At 52.9% G+C, this 27,190-nt stretch overlaps 1 protein-coding gene across 8 annotated transcripts in view; it reads right to left on the minus strand.

Annotated features, from left to right (window-relative positions):
* Clec16a (C-type lectin domain containing 16A) overlaps positions 1-27,190 on the minus strand; it is a 132,271-nt gene that overhangs the window by 7,477 nt on the left and 97,604 nt on the right. For 7 of the 8 annotated variants that reach the window (XM_090324612.1, XM_090324611.1, XM_090324610.1 and 4 more), the window contains one exon: positions 811-963. In XM_090324612.1, the coding sequence (XP_090180738.1) occupies positions 811-963 (153 nt within the window). Of the gene's footprint in view, positions 1-810; positions 964-6,868; positions 6,997-7,237; positions 7,347-27,190 lie in introns of those variants that run through there. The other variant, XM_090324614.1, reaches the window with a different exon arrangement.

Here is a 27,190-nt window from a genome sequence, read left to right on the forward strand (position 1 = left end):
CACAGGAACACAACCGTGCACACGGGATCTGGGGCTAGTGGGGCCAGGGCCGGGTCGTGCCTGAGCTGTGGGCATGTTTCGCTGGGCTCAGAGGCCCCTCAGACAGTGTGGTCACCGTGCCCGGCTGGCAGGGAGTCATGGCGAGGGGACTGCTCACGGCCTGGCCTTGGTGTCTAGGGGAGCTGGGACTGGTGTTTGCAGGGGAGGTACAGGTGCCGGTGCCAGCTGGGCAGCCCTCTGCTGGAGGTAAGAACTGGATCACGCAGTGCCCGGGGATCCCTCGTCCCTGGTGCTCAAGGATGGTGGTGTGGGGCCCTCTGGATCTCCTGGGAGATCCAGCTGGGGGTGAAGCACCCCACTGGCTGTAGGAGCCTGGCCTGGCTCCAGCCCTGCTGCTCTGGCTGCACTGGGACTGGGTTTATTCTGTGGCATGTCTGACCTGGTCTAAGAAGTTAAGGGACAGGGAGATCTGACCCCACCCCATCCTGACAAAGTTCAAACAGGTGGCAGTGGGGTCTGGCGGCGGGGGGGGGGGGAGTTAACTGGACCCCATGCAACACTGAAAGAAGAAATTGATTTCTTCCCTGAGATTCAGAGTCCCTCGTGGTGACACCAGAGATTCCAGAGGTGGTGACAGGAGGGTTTGGGCTGCCACTTGTCAGCCAGCCAGGGGGCAGCCAGGAACCTCACAGGACTGTAGGGGTCTCCTGGGGGTGACAGCATCCACTCAACACGAGAGGAGGAGTGGTGGTAGGGGTGTCGGAGGTCGCGGTTCTCCTAAGCCTCCCCGTAGAGTCCCACAGCCCGTACCTGCTGGGCTCTGGGCGGCGGAGGGCGTGGAGGACGAGCCCCCCGAGTCGCAATGGCCGATGCTGCCGCTGGGGCTCCCGCTGGCAGTCGGCGGCGATGGTGAAGACAGGGCCGGTGAGCTATGCTGGTTTATGCACTGGGCCACGGCGAAGCCTGCAAGACACGAGGACATGTGCGATGGAGTGGGAGGACACAGCAGGCTGGCGGTGGGGGGCGCTGTGGGGTGAGTGCCCACCTCAGGCAGGACAGGGGCCTCCAGGCCGGGGAAACTCTGGATCTCTTTGGCTCGGGGAAATGAGTGGCCTTCCCTGGCTGGGGAGTGACCTCAACGCACACAGGGGCTTGTTCAAGAGAAGGCAAAGCCAGCCTTGGGCCAAGGCAGGACTGGGAGGTGGGCTGGCCCCGAAATCCTGGCTGTGCCCTTGAATGGGCTTCTGGGGGCCCTTGACCAAGGCCCCACAGAGAAGCTGGCTGTCCTGACCCACTCTGCCAGAGCAAGGCACCAGATTCACACTGGGAACCCCCCGGGGTAGAATGAGAGCCCCCGGGCTCTCCCTGCTCTGCCTGTGGTTCCAGGGTAGGGAGGGGGGTGTCGAGTTCCAAGTCCTGGCTGGGTCCTGCTGCCCGCTCCCCTGACCCCTGTGGCTGGAGAACTCTCTGGAAGCATGCTCTCTCCATGACAGTGCTCGGTCCCTGCTGTCCAGCCCAGGTCCTTCCCAGGACATGCTCTGTCCTGCAGCCCATGCGTCTGTCCTCAGCATGGTGTGGCTCAGACTTCTTCATCTCAATACCCAGAAACTCTCACGAACGAACGAGCACCACATCAGCAACCCCAGAAGCCCACACGAACCACGTGGTTCCTTCGCTGACCTCAGGAGCTGGGCAGGACCCCCAGCCACGGAGCTCTGCAGTCCACGCTGCCCCTAACGCAGAAGCTGCACCAGCCCGGACGGGCCTGGCTGCCGCCTCCTCTGCACTTGGCCTTCATCTTGCGTAGAACTGAGAAAAGTGGCAGGTGTGGACAGTACTTGGCAAACCACAGCCACTGCCTGCTTAGAAAGTGAAGTTTTACAGGAACCTAGCCACAGAACTTGGTCTACACTGCCCCAGCTCTCACACACAGAAGGTAGTTGCCGTAGAGATCATGTGGCCTGTAAAGCCTTAAACAGTGTCCCAGAATGAGAGTTTGGCCTGGTAGTAGAGTGCTCATCTAGCATGCACAAAGACCCAGGTTCAATTCCTCGGTACCACGTACATGGCTGGAAATGGTGCTGTGGCTCCAGTGGTAGAGCTCTAGTCTTTTTTTGTGTGTGTGGGTCATGGGGCTTGGCCTGGGCGCTGTCCCTGAGCTCTGCAGCTCAAGGCTACTGCCCTAACCTTGGGCCAAGCCCCATTTCCCGTTTCCTAGAGGTTAATTGGAGATAAGAGTCTCGGGTCCTTTTGTGCCTGGGCTGGCTTTGAACCTTGATCCTCAGATCTCAGCCTCCTGAATAGCTAGGATTCCAGGTATGAGCCATCGCGCCTAGGGAGCTCTAGTCTTGAGAAAGCCCAAGGACAGCACTCAGTCCGCAAGTTCAGTCCCTGGGACTGACAAACAACACAAAACAACAGTGTTCCAACACAAACACGGTCCCAAGGACAACATGTGGGGCATACAGTCAGGGGATGGCCTCAGGGAAGCAAGCATGTATGCGAGCATGTGCGTGTGTGTGTGTGTGTGTGTGTGTGTGTTCGTGTGCATATACACTGGGGCTTGAACTCAAGACCTTTTTATTTAGGTCCTTGCTTTTTTTTTTGCCCAAGTTTGGTGCTCTATCACCTGAGCCATCCCTCTACTTTTGACTTTTTTGTTGCTTAGTCGGAGATAGGAGTCTCATGGACTTTTTTGCTCAGGCTAGCTTTAAATTTCCATCTTCAGATCTCAGCCCCGTGAGTAGCTGAAATTACAAGCGGAAGTCACCAGCCTCAAGGAAGCCTGGGGTTTAACCCCCACTGCTCATCTGCCCCAATGGTGTGCTGGGGGAGACCTGTGCCCTCCCTGGTCCTCTTTTCTTCATCTAGTGGGGCCTGCCTTGCCTTCCCCTCCCCTTTCTGAGGACTTGGCTAAACCCTGTCTCTGGGGCATGATGTCCCTGCCCGATGTCATCCGCCATCTGTGGCAGAGGTCTCAACAGTCTCCCCAGTGTCCTTAGAAAGCCACCGGAGTGAAAGGCGGTGTGTGGTGGGGCAGCCATACAGGGGAGTATGGATAACAGCCGCCAGATCCCGATGCTGGCCGGGAGAATCCCACAGGGACAATTAGCCACAGACTCACACGAGGAGTTTTATAGCTGCTCACTTCTTAATCACTACAAGTGGTAAACCCCCAAGTTTACAAGCTGTTTATTTGCCTGGAAAATGAATTACCCCTCCACAAATCAAAGTGCAGGGCGGGGGGGGGGGGGGACTTTTCCCAAGCTGCCTATTTGTCAGAGGTGCCAGTTCCAGGGGCGGGTGAACATTATAAACAGGACAAGGCTAAGTGGGCAGGTGGCAGGGCTGGGACCCCGACAGCCACGCACCCCTTCTCTGAAGACACTTGGTAAAGACCCAGGACATCAGTAAAGTGTCCTCCATCAGGCTTGCCACCAGAACACATCTCACAGGGCAGCAGGTGATATGGGGAAATGGTAGTGGGGGGACTGGGGTGTAGCAGGCCCTGGGTGTGAGCCCCAGCTGGGGCTCCAGACTGGCAATAAAATGGCCGTGCATGGAATAAGATGGAGAAGGTCCATCTGCAGGGCCTCACTGGGCAGAGGCCGGAGAGCATTTCTCTTACCTGCAGCTGCTAAAACCCCACTTCCCTGCAGGATGTCTGCTCCTTCCAATCTTGGCTTGTCTTGAGTATGTCTCAACAGTAGCCCGTGGAATGTGTACCGGGGGCCACCTGGCTTCACATTCCTTCTGAGTGTGTCCCCATGGAGGAGCCTATGCCATGCGCAGATCTGCACTTTGAACAAGGACGGTGACGCATTAACGTGCAGCACAGCCGACTGTCAAGACCCAGGGCTGTGGGCAGTACAGAGAGGTTGGTAACTGGCTTCTGCTAACAGCCCAATGATATGATTCTAATCTGACAACAAAAAAATGCTGGTGAGGCTGAGTGTGGTAGGGGATGTCTGTAATCCCAGCTACTTGGGAGGTGGAGGGAGCCTGTAGCTTGAGATCAGCTAAGGCAAAAAGTTACTGAAATCCTAAGTCAAAAACAAGCCAGGCACTGGTGGCTCACGCCTGGAATCCTAGCTTCTCAGGAGGCTGAGATCTGAGGACCACAGTTCAAAGCTAGCCCGGGCAAGAAAGTCTGTGAGATTCTTATCTCCAATTAACCAGGGGGAAACCAGCTCTAAGTGGTACAGCAATAGCCTTGAGTTGAAGAGCTCAGGGACAGTGCCCAGGCCCAGAGTTCAAGCCCTACAACCAAACAAACAACAACAAAAAAGGAAGCAAAAAGCGCTGGGTTGGCATGGCTCAAGCGGTCACTGAATACGAGGCTCTGAGTTCAAAACGTTGGCATAAAGGAAAATTGTGTTTCTAGAACAATGCTCAAAAAAGCTGCAGCAATAAAGGAGACAGGAAAAGGCGTATCAGCCTTTCTTGCCTGCCCCGTCCAGAGGAGACAGCCTCAAGGCTGGCCTTGATTCCACCTTCTGGGTTTCCTTAGATGTACCTAGGAGCCTGGCACGCATCTCTACATACCCCCCAGTGCCGGGCACACACCAACCATGTCCTGGGCTGCTCGGGGAGGGCCTGGGGTCTTCCGTGGCCACTGGCTCCATTCTGCATGTGGTTCTGGGATGCTTCACTAATGAATATTTCTCTGGCATTTGTAGAGCACAAAACACCACAAAGCCAGCCTTCTATTTTAGGTCCATTGATAGAGTGCTGGGTGTGGAGTCCGAACCTTGGGTTTGGTCCAGTCCTGCCCATGCTGGCCTCTTCTCCCTGGGCCTCCACTCAGGCTTGGCTCTGAATTCACTCCACAGCCCCCACTCATCACTGACTTCTCGCCCTGCCAATACTCCTTCAGCTTCCAGCATGAACCTCAGCAGCTTCTACTGAACCCAAAGTCCGGCAGACCGAACAGTGGAGTCTCCAAACAAAGCCACCTGAGGTCATGGGAAGGTGACAGGAGGTAGACTTCCAGCTGTGTATGGCACATCAAGGTCGGCACTCAGCTCTTGAGCTGCTATGAGCCACAGAGGAAGATGGCACCCAGCGTCGTCTCGTGGTGCATCCTGGGAGTGACCCCAGGAGGACATGCTGCCTGCCTGGAGAAGGAAGCTTCATTCTGGGGACACAGCTCCCCTGGAGAGCCATATCTAAACTCCCACCTCTTCCTCCTCTTTCTCGCTGTTGTTTCCGGCTGCACTGGGCTAGAACTCAAGGATTCACATTTGCTACACAGGTGCTCTCCCATCTGAGCTGTGCCCCCCGCACTTTTTGCTTTGCTTACTTCTGGAAACCAGGTTTGGCTTTGGGGCCTGGATCTAACTGGACTGTAATCCTTCTAGGTAAGTTTTCCACTGCGGCTGGGAGGGCCGGCATGTGCCTAGGTACCCAGCTATTGCTTGAGACAGTGCCCTCCGAACTTTGTGCCTAGGTTAGCCTTGAATGTGAACTGCTAGGGTTTCAGGTATGAGTCAAGATGCCTGGGCTCAGATTTTGTTCATGAAGTGGTGAGACTAGATGCAGCACTAAACAGGGAAATATCTGGCTGGCGTAAGACCCTGCGAGGGAGGAGAGGGGCTTCCCTTCCCCTTACAGGCTCCCCTGTGGTCTTCCCTATGGTTGGAAGTCACCCAGGCAGGCATGACAAGCACTGTATCACTGAGCTATGCCCTCAGTCTCCAAGTTCATCTTAAAGAACAATCAGTGGGCCACCCCAGGGGCTGAAACTCAGGAAGCATCCTGAATGTATGGATTACCATTGCACAAGTTTTGCTTGGGTTGAGATAGGGTCTCCGGGCTCCAATTCAAATGTGAAATGGTTGAGGCCATTTTATTGCATAGATGTGTGTCAAAGACCTTGTGGCATTTGGGGTAGGGGTGGGGGTGGGGAGAAGCTGTAGGATTTGGAGGGTAGACTGCATGCCCTTGTTTTTAAAAAAAAAAAAAAATCCAACATTTATCTGTGCTATTCCAGGCAGAAAAGCACCCAGGGGTGGGCTGCAGCTCCTCAGATTCATCTTTCATTAGCAAATTCACTCACAGGCTGCAGCTCAGGTTTCTAGCTAGGCAGCGTTCATATTTTCTCGCCACCCTGGAGATGATGGGAAACAGTAAAAAAATCAATCAGAAGACAGCGAGTGCCTCATGGCCTTGCCGGCTCTGGCCTTGCTCTACCCTTTCACCTCCACTGAAGTCTGCCAGGCCCAAGGGACCTGGGGGTGGGGAGAGGGGATGTGACAGTCTGGGACATGAGCCTGTTATGGCTCTGGCTAGATAACTGCCTATAAGGTCTGAGGCAGGAAAGCTTCCTGGTGGGCTCTGGAGCCTGGGAGTTGGGAGTCGGAGAGAGAGGACTGAGGGTGGGGGTGGGAGGTCCCCTCCAATCACTCAGAGGACCCCCAGGGGCCAGGGCACCTCTTAGAAAAACCAATAAGGAAGGGATATATTGATATGTACTGACCCTATTGCAGTAAGATCCTGGGATCTGTCCCCTGTGCCTGCCACAGTGAAGTTAGGTTCCCACTGAGGACTCAGTATTTGCAGAGAACCCCCCCCCACCCCGCCCCTCTAAATCCCTTGAAGAGTGAGCTCAGGACATATGCTGTTCAGGGCTTTAGCGAAATCTCAGAGAAAAACAAAAGAACCAGTGTTTTCTCCTTTTTTCCTGTGTCCAGCACTAAAGGAGCCACTTCCTGTCCAGTCTAGGGTGTAGATTGCATGCAACCCAGGCACCTGGGAAAGGGGACAATTCCACAGTGGGTCCCCTCTCCCCCGAGCCCCCTCCCCGCTTCCTGACCCTCACCACAGCCACCCCTGATCACTGACTGGCCGCACCTCCAAATGCGTAAACGTTTTTTATTCTAGTTGCTTTTGAAAAGGATAGCATACGAAAAGAGCTGGGGACTCGCAGAACTGTTAGCCTACAGCTCTTTGTCCATGGACAAATCCTCTTGGATTTTAAGGACAATACTTGAGAACCTGCAGGAAAGAGAAAACGGGCTTTCAGTTCCTTGGTTTTCCTCTGTCCTAGGTCCTACCAATACTGCCAGGTCGGGGGTGCCTTTGAAGGCATGATGTGTGGGGCTGCCACCCGTGGGAGAGACACCAGGGCTATGTGTCCCTTGTGCTGCGTGGGTATCAGGAATGACGAGGGTCTCTCTAGGGCTGGGTGGACGTGGGGGGCGTGGGAGACGGGCCCTGCCCTTTCCGATAGCATTACCGTCTGTACATCAGTAAGCAAAGAGCTCCACAACAGTCTCTTAGCCATAGTGCTACCAAGTTCACCAGCAGCTGGGTTGACCGCCTCTTTACTGAGGCGGGGAGTGGGGCTGAAAGAGCAGATTAAAGAGGGAGCAAGTTAGCTGGTGCCCAGGGCGCCTCCCCGTGTGTGTGTGTGTGGAGGGGTGGGTTTACCAAAGATGGCCCCCTGTCCTTGCTTCTATGTCTCGGGTCTTGAGGGGGGCAGTTTCTGAACTGGCCGTGTGTCAGGGTCACCAAAGCCTCTACCAGCACAGGTGTTAACTGATTGGGGTTGGGCCACAGTGACAAGACAAGGATGGCCAGGCCCATTACACAGTGGCTGCAGCCAGAGAGCGGGAGATACTATCTGCAAGGCTCAGCCTGAGCTGGGGAATGAGCCCCGAGCCACACAGGCAAGATGGCTATCTGCCCAGAACACACTTCAGCAGCTCAGCGCTGGGGACGTGCAGCGGAGAGGGTCCTGTCAGCTTGGTGTCCACATCCTATGGGCCTCTGCCAATGAGACCGCTGCACATGCCTGTCGGCAAGACAGCAAATGCTTGGCTTGGGGCCCAGAGCTGCCACTCTGTGGGGGGGGGGCGGGGAGGGCAGAAAAGAGTACCTGGAAGACAGGCTGCACCCACAGGCAGGTGCTTGTGTAAGGCAGGTAACAACTGCACGACACTGAGCTCCGAGCACGCCTCTGATTACTTGACTGGAATTGGGGGGACCCTGAATGTGGCCCGGTGAGGCCCAACCTGGGCTCAGCTCTCTTCAGATCACCATGTGAGCAAGGAGAAGATCTCCCCCACCCCCGAGTCACCTGCTGTGACTGGAGGCTGGACATGGAGCTGGGACACGGAGCGCTTTCCTTTAATAATCTTAAGTCTTAAAAAGCCTCAAGCCTGGATATGGAAGTAACTTCTGAGAAACGGGATCCTGGTTATTTCCACCTAGATTCTTAAGATCTCAGGCTCTGCCACCCTGCAGACACGCTTGACGACTCCGTGTCATCGAGTTGCATGCGTTTGATTGAACTGTGTGAAATGACCCCATTCAACCAAGCTGACCCGGAAGTAAACGACTCATTCCTATGGCCCTACCCACTAGCATGGCCCCCGTCTTCCCCAGTCTCTTGGGGAGCAATCATGGTGGGTCCAAGGCTTGGATAGGGAGGGAGGGGGCAGCAGCTAGGGATTTGGACAAGCAGCTTTCCTTAGTCCTTCTCTTTGCTCGTGTGTGTGTGTGACCAATGTGTACACACCTGTGCACAGCTCCTTCCTCCAGCTGGCCTTTTCTCAGCGTCAACCCAGGCTTGGGGAAGGCCGACATGGAAGGTGAGGTGTCTGTGGAAAGGGAGCTTACGAGGTCCTGGAGGGGCTACACTTTGAGGTGCCTTTTCTTTGTACCTCTTTGCAAACACTAGAAGAGAATGTCATCCTGGCTATTCTGCATTTGGAGTTTTGACTTGGTTTTTAGTATGATTAATATTTCATCATAAAAGTATTGATTTCCTTTAACTAAGAGACTTAAAGTTTGCAGCATTCTTGAGCATGATTTTATTATGTCTTGGGCCAAATGTTTTCTCCTCCCCCTCTTGAAAAGAATGCTTTTTCCTTTTCTATAATGTGTGTCAAGAAGAAAAAAGGAATTGATTCATAGAATTCTGCATTATAGGCAGCTTTTAAAGAACCCATGTAGCCTGTGTGTTTGGATAGACATTTCTTAAATGGCATTGTATGTGCACAATTAAGCTTTTTTCTTCTTCTAAAGACTCGAGATGGTTCCAAGAGAAATAAACCCCGGGAAAACAAGACAGCTTTGGCCACGACCCCAGCGTTTGCTAACTCTTTCCTACAGCCCGGGGCTCCCAGAGAACTTAAGTTTTCAGGTTGTCACTTTTCTTCCTTCCTTTTGGAAGGCAGCAGAAAACACAGATAGGAAATCTGGGGGCTTCTCTGTGCGAACAACGGGCTGGGCAGAAACTGGGGCCAGGGCTCAATGTCAGACTATCTGAAAGGTAGGCGGAGGGCAGTGGCTGGTAAGGCCAGCCAGCATTCTGCAATGTTTAAATATTGAACATCCTTCCTCTTTCCTCCACATTCATTATTAAGTTGGACCCTCACTGCTGTGCACACTGACTTCACTTCTTCCTGTGAACTCGAGACATAATGGCCTGCGCCAGGCCTGGCGACAGGGAGTGGGGGCTGTTGGGTTTCTTTCATACATGCGCTGGAAATCTTTTATTAGAGTCAGCCCCACATCCCCAGAGCCAGGAATTCCTGACAGCATCTCAATGACCCCTGGTGCCCAAATGCAGATATTAGTGTCCTAAATATAAAAATGGGGACAGACACTCTACTGGTTGGGGCCCAGTGATGGCTTTGCTTGCCTTGACAGAAACAATGCTTGGGATGCCATAGAAGGGTGAGATGTGTCAGGCTGAAGATGTCTTGTTTGTGTGTACTGGTACCGGGACTTGAACTTGGGGCCTGGACACTGTGCTTTAACTATTTCACTCAAGGCTGCCGCTTTACTGCTTGAGCCACAGCTCCGCTAAGATGTACCAGGTTGATATTAAAAAGAAAAATGACAGCTCCTGAACGTCTTCTGCCCAGTGACTGGACAACTGGCAAAGGGTGGCAACATGTGAAACCCTGTGGAGGTGGGGTGGTCCCTTCAGCCAGCGCCATCCTGGGGGATACCCGGGGGAAGAGCAGGAGGAAGAGCTGGTTTCAAGCACCCATTTATTTCCTGGGCTTTATTTGTTCAAGTGAAATTGTCTCCAATGACCAGCCGAAGGCTTCCACTTTCCTTTAAATGATAGCGCTACATTTGAGATCGATGTTTTCCCCTGAAACGTGGGCTAAATTTAGCCTTCCCCGCATCCTGCTCTCTGCTCTCAGGGCTGAGCCCTTGCTGTGCTGAGTTAGGTGTCTGTTGGCCAGCATCACTCCTGTTCCTAGCCCAGGACTCCAATACCTAGCCCGTCCTTTGTTCTTATAGACACACGGACAGACAGACGCACGCAAGCGCGCGCGTGCGCACACACACACACATACACACACACACACACACACACACACACACACACACACACACACACACACACACACACACACACACACACACTCTCTCTCTCTCTGCTTTGTCTATGGTCTTTTCCAGCCCCAGCTTTCCAGGGAGGGGACTTCCTCCCTGCAGCCCCCCATCCCCAAAGTGGCGAGCACTTGGTATTTCATGCCCTTTGCTTTCGACTGAACTAAATCAGAGAACTTCTCTCTCCTAGCCCTGCTTGGCAGGCAGCCCGGGAGTGAAATTTCGCTGATTGATTTAATGCCGGGTGCCCCGAGGGCCTGGTATTTCTGAAATCTCGATCCCTCTCTGCGGTTGCGAGAGAACATGCTCTCAAGCAGACCGCGTGAGCTATGCTTTCTATTTTGCTGTTAACCTGTGGACTCTTTTCTTTTTGGCAGGAACAAGAAACAAAATTCAAGCGTGACTAGATGGAAAGATTGCTGGGTCCACACTGGAGGGTGTGCATGTGCCTGCGCACATACAGGGCTTCTTCACCGCGGAGTGTTGAGCGGGTTGTACCACGGCTCGGGGCCCAGGTGGGCTGGCTGGGCCTTACTGCCCTGTGTTCCAGAAAGCTTGACAATGCAATGCAATCAACAAGAGCTTCAAGGGCCAGCCGCTGGAGCCCCAGCCTGTCATCCTAGCTACTCAGAAGGCTGAGATCTGAGGACGGCGGTTCAAAGCCAGCCTGGGGAGGAAAGTCTGTGAGATTTTTATCTCCAATTAACCATCAGAGAACTGAATGTGGTACTGTGCCTTAAATGGTAGAGTGCTAGCTTTGAGCAAAAGAGCTCCAGGACAGCGCCCAGGCCCTGAGATCAGGCACCATGACCAACAACAACAAAAGAGGAGCCTGAAAATATGAGGAATGGTTTCTCAAGGAATCACTGTGAACAGGAAACAGGATTTTGGTATAAGGGCAAGTCACAGTGTAGCAGGCATTGCTTACATAGCTGAGAGGCGCAGACGAAGCAAAATCTGGCTAATTCAGACTATTAAAGCTTGTACTGTGTCCCTTCTCTAATTCTTACATTTAAGTTCCACAACCAGGGACTTCAGAATGTGACCTATTTGCAAAGAGGGTCACTATGCAGACAAAATGAGTGAAGACCAGGTTGCTGGTGTGGGCTGGACCAGGATGACTGGGTCTCACAAAAGGTGGTGACCTGACACACACAGACACCCCCCCCACCCAGGGAGAAGACCACAGGAAGGAGGCAGAGGTCGGGGACCAGGCATTCACTGCTTGCCACCAACAGAAGCTGCCACCAGGGTTGAAGTTTAGAAAGTTTACAGTGCAGGAAGATGCTTCTGACAGAACAGCAGTGCTATTAAAAATAAGAATCGGCTGGTGGCTCCTGTCGGCAATACCCATTACTTACAAGATTTGAGAAAAAAGGCTTGATGCTACTAGGACACAGAAGTCCAAGACTCTAAGACTCTTGTCTCCGATAACTTGCAAATATGGTAGACTGGAGGCATGGCTCAGGTGGTAGAATGCCAGCCATGAGCACAAAGTTAAGAGAGCCAGGCACTGGTGGCTTAGACCTATAATCCTGAGTAGCTACGCAGGAGGCTGAGATCGGAGGATCGTAGTTCAAAGCTACCCAGGGCAGGAAAGTTCATGAGACTCTTACCTCCAATTTAATCAACAGAACACCGCAAGCAGCACTATGGTTCAAAGTTGGAGAGTGCTAGCCTTGAGCTGAAGAACTCAGAGACAACACCTAGCCCCACAGACCCTGTGTCTGTCTTCCTGGGCTGCCCACGTGCAGAGCAGCATGCAAGACGTGTACTGTGGCACTGTGTGGATGGTGGAAGCCTGGAACTTCCGAATAGCTAGGCCAAAAAACCACAAGTCATCCTGTCGTCTGTGAGCACCGATACAAATTTCTAATTTATTTCTAATTAGTGGTGTCTGGAAAATGAAGCTATAAGTAAGGGCATAGAATTAAGATTCTGTTTTAGGTCTTTTTTTTTTTTTTAAGGCAGCCCAAACCATGACAATTACGGATCCACAGTTCCTTATTAAAAATTGTGTATGAATTAAAATTTTTAGGAATTAGCTGGGTGCTGGTGGCTCATGCCTGTAATCCTAACTACTGAGAAGGGGCTATCTGACGACTGTGGTTTGAAGCCAGTCCAAGCAGAAAGTTTCCTGTGAGACTCTTATCTCCAATTAACCATTTAGAGACTATAAATGGAGCTGTGGCTCAAAGTGGTAGAATACTAGCCTTGAGTAAAAGAACTCAGGGACAGTGCCCGGGCTCTGAGTTCAAGCCCCACAATGGATCCAGAAGCAAAAACAAAAACAAAAACAACCCCCCCCCCCACCAAAACTAAAAGCCACGGGGGGGGGGGGTACAGACATTTATCATTTGTATTACATCCTCAGCGGAGTCTCAATTAGCTAAAAGTGAATGTATTAAATTTTTTGCAGAAAGACGTGTGTATTCACAGTCAGTGGTATAACGAGCTCTCACACGAGGCCTCCGAAACAGTCTAAGGCATGTTCGCAAGTGGGTTTGAAAAGGACTGCCCGCTCTGGTTTTTAGAGCTGTTTCTATATTACAACTGTAGACACAAGGCCGAAGCTTGTGGCTCTGGACTTACAGACGGGTCTGGAAGGAGGCCATGAAAGAGGGGTGTCCAGCGGGCAGTGGGAATCCCATTCACAGTGTCTTCATTTTTCTTTAGTTCAGGTTCTTGTTTATTTATTTTGCCAAGGCTGGGTCTCAAGTTGGGTCCTTACACTTTCGAGCCATGATCTCTGACCTCAATCTTTTTAAAGTGAAGACCTGAGTCTCTTCTTTCCTGGGTGAGTAAAATCTGCTTTGACTGAGAACAAGCACAGGAGACAGTGGGGTTCTTCCTCTGGTGGAGGCCGCCTGAGGGGTCTGTCCCCAAATGAACACACAATAGGAAGTGCCTGCTGGGTCACCCCTTCCAGTTGCATCAGCTTGGTGACATTCCTGTCCCTAGGCTTGCAGCCTAGTGCGCTGGCTCTAGTAGCTCCGCAGTGCCGGCCCTGCCCCCCTCGTCATGAAATACGGCCCCTTCCCTGCCTCTGCCGGCACGCTGGGGCTTTGATTCATCATTTCTCCTACTCTCTCTGTCCTTTATTTTTCTGCCCTCCCTGGCCTTTGATTGCTTCACGGGAGTTTATCATATTGAACTTTTATCCCTTTCCAGGAAACCCTATTATTTTTTTCTTCCCTTTCACAATTAATAAATAATCGCGAGAGCACTTCTTTGGATAGCAAGCATCCTGCTGCTGCAGCTCCTTCTCTGGGCTTTGGGGGAGGAGGACATCGCTGCAGAGGAGACCCAGAGGGAGGCCTAGGTGTCTTTACGTTAGTTGAGCAACGCCTCACCGGGCCCCTCAGCAGGTAGGGGAGGTACTCTGGGGTGTGGTCGGCCAGCCAGAGGACTCGCCTAAGGAGGCCAGGAGGCTGTTAGAGTTTAGGTACCACAACAAATGTGTGTCAGGCCTGATCCTCCCCTTTGAGGTGTTCAGAGGAGGCGCCCTGAGAGGTGATGGGCTCAGCAGGTACTCACTTTGTTGGGGGATTGAAGGGGTTCCTGGCTGAATGCTCTGTTAGGACGGGAGGTGGGGCCTGGCTGGGGGAAGCAGAGCAGTGAGGGATTGCCTCTGAGGTGGGACCTTGTGTGGTCTCTGTTTCCTGAACACCACGAGGTGGACAGCTTTGCTGTACACTTCATTCACTGTGTGTGAGGTTTCTACTTCTCCTGCCCCTCCTCTCCTAGGCCTCAAAGCAATGGAGCCAGGCATGACTAAACTGTCACACGGAGAGCCATATAGACCTCTCCTCCTTCAGACATTGTGTCACAGCAATGGAAGGCTGGGCAACAAGAGGGACCATGGGAGTGGGTTCAAACTCTAGTCTGAGGCAGACTGGCAATGTGATCAAAGCTGTGGTTCCAACTTGATTTGACTGAGAGATTAGATCAGCGAAGCTCCTTTGGGAGAGAGTGACTGAGGGGGAGACCTACCCTAAGAGGGGGCGGTGGTATGTCCCCTCGCCTGGGGCCAGGATAGGAAAGGGGAAGAAGGAGCAGCTCAGCTAGGACTTGGCTTCCAGGCCCCAGAATGGGATCCTCTGCTCTTCCACGCCTTCCTGCACCTTGGGTAGCAGGCTTGGAAACAAGGAGCAAAATGCTTTTCTCCCTTGGGCTGTTGTGCTCTTTCCAGGTGTAACTCAACGTAACACAGGGAACTAATGCGGATGGGCAGGTACCATTCACCTGTGCTCTTCCCAATCCACACACTAGCTGCACGCCCAGCCTGGGCAGGTTTCACAGCAGGGCCTCTAAGCTGGAGCCCCTTTCCCAGAAGCCTCCATTCTGAGGTCAGACCACAAGCAGCAGAGATTTCAGGAAAGGTATGAAATGTAAACTTATCTCATGATTTACAGGAAAGAAAAGGGAACAGGAAGCTCTTTTTACCAACAAGAGGTTTTGTTCAAAGTAAAAAAGAAATGGAAAAAGGCAAGTTGGGGGAAGAGGAAGGGTGCCAGGTGAGTCTGGATCACATCAAGGGTTCCAAATTATTCCGAGATGTGGTGTGTGTTCCAACTTCTTCCCACATTTGGACGTCTTTAAGGAAAATGAGGCACAAGTTGGAAGAATTTACGATCAAAGAGGGACAACACGAGAAGATCTGCTATTTACGAGCTTGGGATGGTGGCTCTGTGGCGCCGGACAGGTTTAGATGTTCTCAGTATAGCACTCTATGGAGATGTGTTTACGCCCTATCCGATCCACCCATTTGAAGTGAGCTGACCAGCGAGGAGTGCCGTCATGGCTCTGCATCTATCACTGCTGTGGATTCCAGGTCACTTTCAAGGTCTTCCTACCAAGTTTTGGTTACAAGTTGAAGTAGGGGCCCATCCTCATTCCTCCTCACAGTGAGTAATAATCTGGCCTACAAGCCGTTCTCCACTCCAGGTTTTTCTGTTTATTCTCTTGCATGTGGCATAAAACATTTCTTTCTACAAATCAGGCCCAAGCCCAAAAGCTTTCTCTTCCAACAACATTCATCATGGAAAAATGTCCCCAAACTGCTCGTGAGTGTTTCTTTGCCAGCGAGGGGGAGGAGGCATTAAGCTGGTCACCTGCTTGCAAGACAGGCGCGGGACGCAGGCCCCACTTCTCCTCCATGGGGGAAGCTGATGACAACAAGGATCTGTGACCAGCCACACCACGGCAGAGTCACATGCGTGGCATGTGGGCCAGGGCGCCAACAGAACACCAACAGCAATCCTGTCCACGGGGTGGGGGAGCCTGGAACACCATGCTGTCCCTCCTCTATGCCTCCTCCAGCTCCTGACAGAGCCCTTTAATGCGCGTTTATCCTGGCTCTCCAGACCGCACCTTCAGGTGTGGACCCTGGAGCCCGGGTCCAGGATGCCTGGGAACTCCAAAGGGACTGGTCTCACTCTGGAGTCCCCAAGAACCATGTTGGACATGCAGAAGTGGACATAAAAGTCCTGTTGATTCACTTCATCCACCCTTCCATTCATCTACCTGCCTACCCGTCCGTTCTACTATCCATCCATCCATGCATCCATCCATTATTCTACTGCCCACCCATGTATCCATTATCTATCCATCCATCCATCCACCCGTTCACCCACTCACCCATCTATCCATCATTTAGCTACTATCCATCCAATATTTACTGGGTACTATCCGTATGTCTAGATCAACCCAGGAGCTAGGAATTTAGCAGTACACAAAAGCACAGTACTTGCCTTTCTGGAACTTTCTGGATGGGGACAGGTGAAAGTGGGGGAAGGACCAGGAAGAAAAAGAACATGTCAAGAAGGGATGGGTGCCATGATGGGATCAGGCAGGAGAGCTCCTTGAGGGCTGAGAGCAGGGGTAGTAATGCTGTCACCGGAGATGGCTAGTGGGTACCTCTGGAGGTTGAGGGCTGAGGACTGACCTGCAGAAGTGGGGACGGAGCCTTGCAGGTGTGCGGCGGGGCCCACATAGCCAAGGATACCTGGCTCAGGCAGACTCACCTGCCAGATGAATCTGGCTGCAGTCTCTGGGGGGGACCCTTAGAGAACGATGGGGAGAGCTCAGGAGGCACACAGAGCCCACACGGTGTGGGGTACGGGCCATTGTAAGATGGGGCTGGTGGCAGAGACACACGTTTGCCTACCACCATAAAAGGATCTTTCCAGCTTTGGTGCTGGAAACAGCGGAGAGAGGCTGACTTTGAAGCCACTGAAACTGTCCAGCTGTTTACTGACAAGCTGCACGTCCGATTGCATACTGGCTACGGCTGCTTTTGGCTACAGTGACAGAGTCTTGAGACAGAGACCATATGGCCTCTAAGTCTTAAATACTCAGCAACTGGTTCTTCTGGAAAAGTGGGCTGGGTCTTGGCCTGGGGGCGGGGAGTGGTGGTGAGTGGTCTGACTGGGCAGAGGCGGCAGGCAGGTGTGGGCAAGGATGACGCCCACTGTGGCCTTGGCCTTGGCGAGGGAGGGGGGTGTTCAGGCTCTAGCTGCTCTGTGTGAGGACACGTTCTCAGCTGTCTTCTGCTTCCAGCCAACGCGCGGGGCTTAGGGACGTTCAGCCAGGCTCCCGAGGCCCCACAGCAGCTTCTCAACTCCATTCCTACATGGCTTCCTCGCCTGCTGCCCCACCTCACACACTTGGGACACCTGCTTGTCGCCCCCTGGTCATGCCAACTGCGCGGGCACGCTGTGTTTAAGGGACTGGCCTTGAACGCTCCCTTCTGGAGCCTTCCCTGCTCTGGTGCCACCATCATCACAGTGCAGAGCAGGTGCTGCAATAGTGGGTTAGGCATCACCACCCTCCAAGACATCGTGGTTGTCAGGGCAGAGTCTTCTAGAACATTCCCCTGCCCGGTCCTGGGACGGTGGTATGGAACTGTGCCCACAATGGGTTTGTTAACAGCAGGACAAGCTTTGTTGCAAGGCCCGTTGGGGCAGGGTCACCAATCCATACACGGTGCCTGGCATCCAGTAGATGCCCGATAAATGTTTGCTGAAGAACTCGCCAACGGGCAAACTCCATCGCTGTCCACAAAGACCACTTTTGTGGATCCACAAAGGCATTGACTTAAACCTCCCAAACTCACGTCCCCCGAGGCCTTAACTAGGCCTACCCAGGCCAGCCCCAGAACCTTCTTAAAAAGTTCCTACGTCTTCGGATAGGGAAGGGGGGAAAACAAGATGAGGGGCGAGGGTGGGGAGAGGGAAATGGGCCCAAGACATGAGAAAGGGTGTCAATGTTTGTGAAGTCATGCACCTTCTATCTGGTGAATAGAATGTAACCCTTCTATTAATTACAATAAAAATAGATGGAAAAATAAAGTTTCTAGGTCTACTCCTGGCCAGCACAGTGTGCATGGCCCTGCAGAGCAACCCCACATAGGCTGAGTGCGAGCTGAGGTAGCCCAGCCCCTGCCCGCTCCCCTCCCTCGTGAGCTGGCATGGGATCACTCTGATCACTGCTGCCCCATGGTAAAGCATTTTCTCTGGCAGTGCCACGCCTGCAGATGCTTCTGCGCGGGAATGGCTCTGGATAGCAGAATGCAAATACAGTCGTCTCACTGGCAGTGTGTCCACACAGGACAGCCTCCTTCTGGGCCCCCTCTGGCTCCCCATGGTGAGACCACCACCAGGTAGTGCCCCGTCAGCCTTGAGGCACTTCCCAGGGAGAAGGGCAGGGTCACCTTCAAACCAAGCATGCAGTCCCTAACCCATGACTGCCTGCTCTAGCCAAGGGCATGCTGCCCAACCCTGCTGGGCCACCCTCAGCATCTGGGGGGCCCCAGTGTCCTCACACTGCTGCCTCTAAGACCTGTGCACAGAAGCAAAGGTCCAGATGCTCCTGCTTTGAGACCCCTAGATACTGCCCAAGCGAGCTCCCACATCTTACTAGGGGACCTTTGGCCCTACCCCTGCCCCCGACTCTGGAAGGTTCTCTGGATGATCTTTGCCCACCAGTGTTGTTCCTGGATGTCTCAGACAGGACACCATCCATCCGTCCCCCAAGGGTTGCATGTGCACCACAGACGGCATAGGAGACCCCTAGCACACGTGTGCTGAGCAGGGCTGGGGCCTTGTACCAGCACATGGGTATAACCCCCTGCTAGAACGCCAGTGAGTACGGTGGAGAGCTGCCTGGCAGGCACAAGATTTACTGCCTGGGCCCTGAGTGCTGGCAGCTCTCCCTCTGGGGGCCAGGTGCCATCCTAAGCCCCATCTCTGTGGAACATCCTGACCCAGAGCTGTCCCTGCAGTGGCCTGACTCCAGGGCACAACAGGGTGAGGTGGCACTGTGCAGCCAGCACAGTGAGGGGCCTGTGTGTGGTGTGGGCACAGTGGATGGCAGCTCTAAAGCTGTTGAGCCCAGTCTTTCCTGCCGAGGGCCATGCAGAGAGGTGGGGGCTGAGGGAGGATCCTGCAGCTGTTCTTTGCTGGGGCGGGAAGAGGTCAGAGGCCCTGAGCAGCTGGCGCTAGGTCAGGGCTGTAGAACACTGTAATGACCTGATGGACATCTCCCTGGGGCTTCAGACTGGAACTCTGTTTTAAAAACAACAAAATACTCAGTAATTGATAAATGTCATCTAGTTCTGACCATTTTCCAGACTACTAGGAGTGTGTGTGTGTGTGTGTGTGTGTGTGTGTGTGTGTGTGTGTGTTAGGCTTCATTCATCAACACTGACTCTTCCTGCCACCCAGGTATGCCCCAGGCTAATGGGATGAAGTCCTCTGCCCAAGAGGCTGGAGTGTGTGGAGCCCAGCCCCTGAGGGCCAACTGCCACTGGTGAGGTCCCCAAACTCGGAAAGCCACAACAGAAGCCCCATAGAGGCTTCAAAGCCACTTAGCAGGAAAGAAGAACAAAGAGCAAGAGCTCAGTTTTTCTCAGGAAGCCAGAAAGAAGCTTTAGAAGCAGGCCCTGCTCTGAGAGAGTGGGGCAGGGACGCTGCCTCCTGGGTCCTTCTTGCCCCGCTCTACAAGCTGGGTTAAAACAGCTGCACTGTCTGCATGTCTCTCTCCTTATTTTGTAGTGCCTAGCATCAGACCGGCAGGTTCTTTGTCGGGGCGGGGGAACTGAGGTCTGAATCCAGGGGTTTATGCTGACTGCTGGGCCACCTACCCAACCCTACGAATGAGATTTTCACCCTGTGAGGCCAGCCATTCACCACATGCCATGCACAGAGCCTGCAGAAATCAGCGTTCTAGGAGAATCATGGCACCACAGCTAGGAACTCACGGCTGCAACATGTGCTCTTAACGCCATACTCTGAATTCCCTGGAAAGCCAGGAGGGCCCTGAGGCACCTGAACTTACAGGGCCCAGGGAGACACTGAGGCCGTGTGTCAGTGCCAGCAGGAGGGCTCTGAGGGAGAAGGGACTATTTAAGTGGGAAGAGAGCGCGAAGCAGCTGTCCCCACAGTGGGGGCATAATGCTGACCTTTGGTCTCTTGGGAACTGGAGATGCTGAAAAAAATAATTCTGTGTATTTTGATGCAAATGCCATGGCTGGACAGCTGCAGGGAAAGGAGGCAAAATTTCTGCAAGATGCTGGCCACAGAGAAAAGAATCATGGGAAGCTGCAGCCTTGACAGAGGTAGCAGGGCGCAGAACTTCCAGGTGCCTCCGCTATGCCAAACTCTGAGCCTCTCTCTGGAACAAGCCAAGACACCCCAGGAATCATTGTGGTTCCCAAAGACCGGGGCAGCGCTACATCCACAAGTCACAAGAAGCTGGGCTCAACCAAATGCCCCTGCTGTCTGATCAGAGAACACACGCCGGGGAGGGGAGGAGAAACTGAGGCTGTCTTGGTATCCCACGATAGTCCTGTGACTTCTCATCCTGTCCACTCACAGACTGCACTGGAAGAAAAACTCTGCTGGTCCCATGGCCTGGCTACTCCTGGACCAACTTCATACTTCCCTAGGAAAGCTCTGGTGTTAGGCGTCCAGAGGTGCTTATTATTTCTGAAAGGACAAAAACTTGGCCACAGCCCAGATACCCATCAATAGGGAGCTGGCTAAACAAACAGTGGTCTGCCCAGATGATGGATGGCAACAGTCACCACGGAATGAATGAAGGCGCTCTTATGAACTAACATGAAGAAAATCTCTAAGATATACTGTGGAGTGAGAATAGAGGTCAGCACGGCTTTTTAAAAAGGCAATATCATCTCATCATACAAGTACAGTGTGTAAACACTCAGAAGAGGGTTTAGCAGGACGTACGCCGGGGGAGGAAGGGGCTTCCTCCATGGAGGCCGTGTCTCATCTGTAAGGCGGGCACAGCGCCACCTACTGCACAGAGGTCAGGTGAGGTGAGAGGGGTCCAGAGCCTGTCTCCGTCCTGTCTCAGGTGATGTCCTTATTTCATCCTCTCCTGGCCTCCCACCCTGGCTCTTAGGAGCTTCTGTCTCTGGAGAGGGTGATCAAGACAGAAAGGATGGGGGTAAATGGAGAAGTCCATGCCTTCTGCCTCTCTTGACCTTCAGAACCGTACTGTTGTATCTTTGTCCTCTGGCTCTTGTTTTTTTCACGAATTAACTCAAGCCCCTCCCAGCGGTCTGTACACCTGCCACTATGGCCCAGAGCATTTCAGTGCTTGGTTGTGAAAAGCAGACAGTGGGATGACTTTTTAGAAAGTGGTCAAGTGGTGCTCAATCACTGTTCTGTGAGGGCACCTCTGGGATTCCTTGAGCGAGGCAGACAATTCAATGCCTAAAATCAGGACTCTTGTCAGTTCACATATAAAAAGCGAGAGCTAGAGTTTTCTCAGTTTCAGGATTTACTGGCATAAATGAGCTTCTCAATTTTTTGATTCTGTTATTACATGTGTGCTAACGAGAACTTGGCAGTTAATATCATAAATGACTCACAAGCAAAATGTAAGTTTCTTTTAGTGTGCACAATGGTGTCTCTGCTGGTCTCTGAGTTCCTGGTTCACCATGGAATGGAGGACAGCAATGGTTCTGGGTCCCAGACACTGAAAACCTTATGAATGGAAGATAGGGTCTGGACAAATAGCACACAGCCTGGTCTGAAATCCAGGCTGGCCAGCACCAGCTGTGTGCCACTGGGCAAGCTCTCTTCTTCTCTGGACGCAGGTCTGCTGGTCAGCAGGCTGGGACTGTGAAGGTCACGCTGGCTGCACGCTCTGGGTGGCAGCGTCGGGAGGCTACGATGGGTACGCTAGAACACGACGGGCAGATCAAAACTTCTCTGGATCAGCCTTCTGGTGTGAGGAGAAATTCCTGTCTGCTGTCACACCTCACAGCTTTGCTGTTCTTTTTTTTTTTTTTCCTTTGGGACTGAAGCCAGGGCACCCTCTCAGGAAGTGGGGTGGGGAAGCCTCGGGGGCGGGGGGTGTCTCCTTGCAGAGGGTCTGTCAGCTCATGCTTTCCAGGAAGAGGGAAATCACTTGTTAATCTGGCTCTGCACAGTCCACTCTCCACCAGCAACCAACACTGAGTACAGCTGGCCTTTGTTTCATACTTCCAGGGGGCTAGGCGCACAGCTGGGAGGCGTGGGTGATGTTGGCATGCTTTTTTCATTTCCCTCTTTAACCATTTCTGTGTACAATTCAGTAGTTAAACACATTCACGTTTCATGTGCGTTAACGGTTGCCCAGCAAGGTGAAGTAAACAGCCTAAGGTCAAAGGAACAAATGCAGGGGGGAGGCAGGAGGCTGGACTTGAATCCAGACTGTGGGCCTGGGGCTGCTGTGAGCACAGGCAGTGGACAGTGGAGCCCCTTGCGCTGTCACCAACGCTATTCTGTACTGCCAAGCCGGGCCAGTTCCCAGTTGCCGGCTGGGAACCTGGCACAGCCAGAGTCACATGTTCTGGAATGAAGGTTGAGGGTCTTCTTATCCCCCTGCCACCCGACACGAGCTCTCTAAGCTCTTCTCTGTGAATATCCACATACTGTCCCCTGCACCCCATAGCGTCCCCCTGGGCACAGGCCCTGCTGTGGGCAGGGGTCAGCCATCCTCTCGAGCTGTGAGGCAACACTCAGTCCTCAGGAACTCCCTTCCTGCTTCCTTCACCTTCTCGGCAAGGCGCCTGGGCTTCTCTGTGCCATCCCCACGAGACTCCCGTGCTTCCTGGGGATAAGTGCCACACAGGGCTTCCTGGCTGGCCCCCTGTGGCATCGACCCAGGGTGCCTGGTGACTGGGAAGTGTGTCTTGGCCCTGACTGGCCTGCTCAAGCCTCGGGAAGGGCTCGCTTCGGTAGCTTCTGCTGCCTGATGCTTTCATGGCAGGCCGGGGTGAGCCTGCAACACCAACCTGGTCCAGAACTGGCGGTCCCGACACCATGTCTTCCTGAACCATCACTTTGGAGGTCTGCATGGACCCGAGGGGCAGGCTTTACACACAGGACTGGGAAGCACACTTGCTGGGGGTCCAGAAGACACACTGGGGGGCACACCGCTCTGAGAAGGGTCTGCCGTGCCCACCGCGGAGAGATGGGGAGGCGAAGCTGGCCAGGGTTGGGCCTCTATTTCTAAAGCCGGAACTGGGCAGTTCGCTTCAGGTGGGAAGCTTGGGACGTGAGAGGGTGTGGCGTGGTGGGGCTCAGAGCTTCTGGCTCAGGCTTGTCCTGCTGGGGTGGGTGGGGAGTGGCGCTTGGCGTGACTGCAGGCAGGTCATTTTCTCCCATGTGGAGAGGGTGCTGGAATGATCACATGAGAATGATATATAAATTCACCAAGTGCTTAGCACCTTCATAAACTTGACTTTGCGGGGAAAGAGGCCTCAAGGGTGGGCAGAGGATTTGTGAAAGTCCTTGGGCTTCCCTGGGCACGGAGCTGAGGCGGAGACAGAAGGTCCGTTCTGTGTCACTCCAGAGAGTGTACTTTTACTTTGGGAGCTGGAAGAAGAGGACTGGTTGCAGTTGTATAAGTGGAAACAAGAAAAGTAACAGGCCTAAAACCCTGGTTTCTGGGAATTCTCCCCTCCCTAGATGACACTAGCACCTCGTCCACCCATTTTCCCAGGGGAGGGAGTCCGAGCTGAGGCCTATGAACTAAACCTGGACTTCTTCCTTCCATTCTCTCCTCCAGATGGAGGTTCCAGGCTGGCTCCCAGAGGTGTCATCTCTGAGTTCCTGCTCTGTCACTCAGTTGACACAGGCTGCTAGGAAGGACAGCTTTTCCACAGAACTAGTCATGTTCTGGGCTGGGCTTCTGATAAGGCCAGTTTGTCTGCCTCTGGTAAAGATAACGTGAAAAGCAGCTGCCCAGATTCTCTGAGGAGTTAAATGTGTACCCCCAAATTGACAGCTCCAAAACCCTGCAGGGACAGGAAGCAAGGCCCTCACAGTCCAGACGGGCCAGCTCACAGCTCACAGCGGGGGTTGGTCTGGGAAAACCCTGGCGTCCCCTGAGTACCTATGCAACAAGAGCCATCAGTCCCTGGCAGGCCAGTCCCCACAGCTTGCATGCTCACAGGGGCCTTATTTCCACTCTCGGCATAAACACCCAAAGCTTCAACAAGGCACGTTGAATGCTCACCGCAGCCCGAAAGCGGAAAGGAGCCGGACAGTGGATGGGTGTGTCCAGATACAGGCAGAAGGGAAAGGGTGACACCTGCCACAGCATGGAGGAGCCTAAGTTTTGTGGAATGAAGAAAGCCTGGTACAAAGGACCACTGTACTCACCAGGATGCAAATGAACTATGGAGGACAGGCAAACCTATTGGTTTTGTTTTCTTTGTTTCAGTGCCAGACAAATACTGGACTACTGAGCTACAGCTTTCGCCTGGACGACATCAATGTACAGAGAGCAAGCAGCTTGGTGGCTGCCAGAGGTGGAGAGGCAGGGGACAGGGAGTGACAGCTAATGGCTTGGGGTTGGATGTGGGGACAGGTTTTGCAATTAACAGAGGTGATGACAGCATAATACTGAATTGTTCATTTTAAAATGGTCAGTTTTATGTTCTGCGAATTTCACTCCACTTGAAGAAATGAAAAACAGCTGCCTGGTGGTGAGGGCCTGGGGTGGCTGGAGCCCTGGAGGCAGGCTCCAGTTTCAGGACAGACACACTTGACTCGGGGATCTGCAGAGCTGAGCTGAGACCTGACAGTGCCAGGCATGGCTAGGTACAGGCCCACGCTGCCACTCCCCCTCAAGAGGTGGTGATAAATTCTCTCCTTCAGTGTCTGCCCAGGAGGGGATGGAAGGGCCATCTTTACCAAGGACAACCGTTTACGGCTTCTGCAGAACCAAGGCAACACCGCAGGACAAGCCCTGGATGGCAGCTGGGGTGGGAAGACGCGTCCTCACAGAGCTTGTGGGCAACCCCAGGCAATCAGCCTGCGTCCTGTGGGAAGGGTCAGCACGGTGGAGGCTGGGAGGGGTCTGGGCCACAGAGGCAGATGCCAAGCTTCTGGTGCTGAGTTGTGAGGTGCACCAGTCTGGGAGCCTCTTCCTCACTGGGGTGACAGAAGAATGAGGTCCCAGAAATATCACACCCTGGTCAAAGCACCCCAGATTCATCAGTAAATGTCTAGGGCCTCAGGGGAATGTCCCGGTCTTTCTGGTGCCCACATAGGGAGAGAGAGCCTTTGCTGGGTCTGTGCCAAGCCTGCCAGAGACTCACTTTCAATCACCAAAGCCCCAGGGCTAGGGCCTGAGGCCCAGCGGTTTCCATGGTGGAAACAAATATGTCAGGAAGGAAACTGATGCCATGAGGAAAATCAAGCATGTTGATGTGCTGAGGGGTAGCTACGACCAGGCATCAGGGACCTGGGCACTGTCCCTGAGCTCTTTTGTGCAAGGCTAGTACTCTACCACTTTAAGTGGGGCTTCTCGTTTTCTGGTGGTGAGCTGTACTGAGTCTCACAGGGACTTTCCTGCCCATGCTGGCTTCGAACCAGGAACCACGACTCTCAGATTGCAGTCTCCTGAGAAAAGGCCTCAGGGAGGAGGAAGCACACAAGCTGGGTTTGAGCAGTCCGTTAGAGGCAGTCACCTAAGATCCAGGCAAGGGCATCTTACGCAAAAGCATGGCAGTAGTTCTCAAAGTGTGCTCTGGGAATCCTTGTTTTCCTACAAACAGTAAAAGATCCTTTCCCCTTTATATTCCTTTTCCTAGGGATGCATGAAGAATTTCCAGACCAAGTGAGACAAGGGCAGGACTGATTGAAAGCAACAGGGAGGAGGCACCAGCTGTTTTTTGTTAAGTAAGGCATGAAAAATATACAGTGATTTTTTTGTTTTGGAAAAGTTATTGTTTCTAGAAAACCATGTTTCTGTTTATACACAATGGATTTATGAGCTGATTTCCAAAAGTGTTTCTCTAACACAGAGGAACTCTCTGGGTTTGTTTGCCCTCACTCAGTGAGAGGCATCCTGAGTCCAGGACAAGAGTTGGAGGGTTCGAGGGGAGGCTTGAACGGTTGCCTTGAACCCTGAGCTTTGTCTCAGCAATTGAGTAAGATCAAAAGAAGTGCCACAATCGAGTTCACTGGACACTATACAACTATACAACTCATGGGTGAGGATGGGAGGGAGGGACTGGGGAGTCAGGGAAGGGTAGACACTGTATGAAAGGAAATGTATTCATAACCTGACTCATGCAGCTGCAATCCCTCTGTACGTCACCTTTAGATCAACAATAAAGTAACATTTAAAAACTAAGAATAGATTTCACCTAACTAAAATCATCCATGGAGAAGCCCCACCCCTCCTTTTCATCTCATAGTTAAAATGTGAACATTATTAATAGATCAGTATTCTGATCCAAAATTTCTGATCTACATAATCTATATTCTGAGATCAAATAAGTCATGTATTTGAAAGCCAAATGACCAGAAACACTAGTTTCCTAGGATATTATCCACCCATTTATTATAGTCGACAAATCTTGCCTGGCACTGAGGGCCATGCCTGTATTCCTAGCTCGTTAGTAGGCTGAGATCTGAGGACCGCAGCCTAAACAGGAAAGTCCATGAAACGCTCGATAGCCTCAATAAAGCTGGAGACAGAGATGTGCCTCCAACAGTAGAGTCTAGCCTTTAGCTACAATGATCAGGGACAGCATCCAGGCCCAGAGTTCAAGACTCAGGACGGACACGGACACACACGGACACACACACACACACACACACACACACACACACACACACACACCCCCTTATCTGGTACACATATGTGCTAAGTGTAAAAGCCTTAAACTGTCGGCCACACATATTTAGTAGGTATAAAAACCTTTGCTGTGTACCATACTTATATTCTAGGTATGAAAAAGTGGGCTGTGTGAAAATAAACATCAAAAGGGGATGCGTGTATTTTGTGCTGTCTTAAGGAACTGCTGGAAGGTTGTATGGCAAATGCAGCAAGACACCACCTTACCTGTGATGTTCTGAAAAGATCTAGTTGTCTGAATGGAAAGGGGTGAGGCTGGAGCTTGGGGAAACCAAAGAGGAGGCTGCTGTCCCAGGCCTGGGAGGGGCTGTGATCCTTCTCCGCCTGGCACCATCTCCCTCAGCCCTGCTGGAGCCCAAGTCCTTTGGGACCTAGCTGCAGCAGCCAGGTGGGCAGTGAGACTTCTCTCCAAGGGGACATAAGTGATCCTGTCCTCTGTCCTGACACCACACAGCACTTCCGGGGGTTGGAGGGAAAGCCACGTCAGGAAGTGACTTGTCACATACTGCCATGTCTGTTGGCACAGCCGCACAGGCCCTGGTTGTGGACCAGAAGAACACCAGGGGAGCCAGGTATGCCACCCAGCCCAGCCTGGCGGGCCCAGGCCCAGGAGTGGGGTGGGGTGAGGAGCAGGGGCAAGGACATACCACACACTCTGCTGATGGAA

This window comes from Megascapheus bottae, chromosome 36 (assembly GCF_031878675.1).
Source record: "Megascapheus bottae isolate mThoBot1 chromosome 36, mThoBot2.hap1, whole genome shotgun sequence".
In the NCBI taxonomy this organism is placed as follows: Eukaryota; Metazoa; Chordata; class Mammalia; order Rodentia; family Geomyidae; genus Megascapheus; species Megascapheus bottae.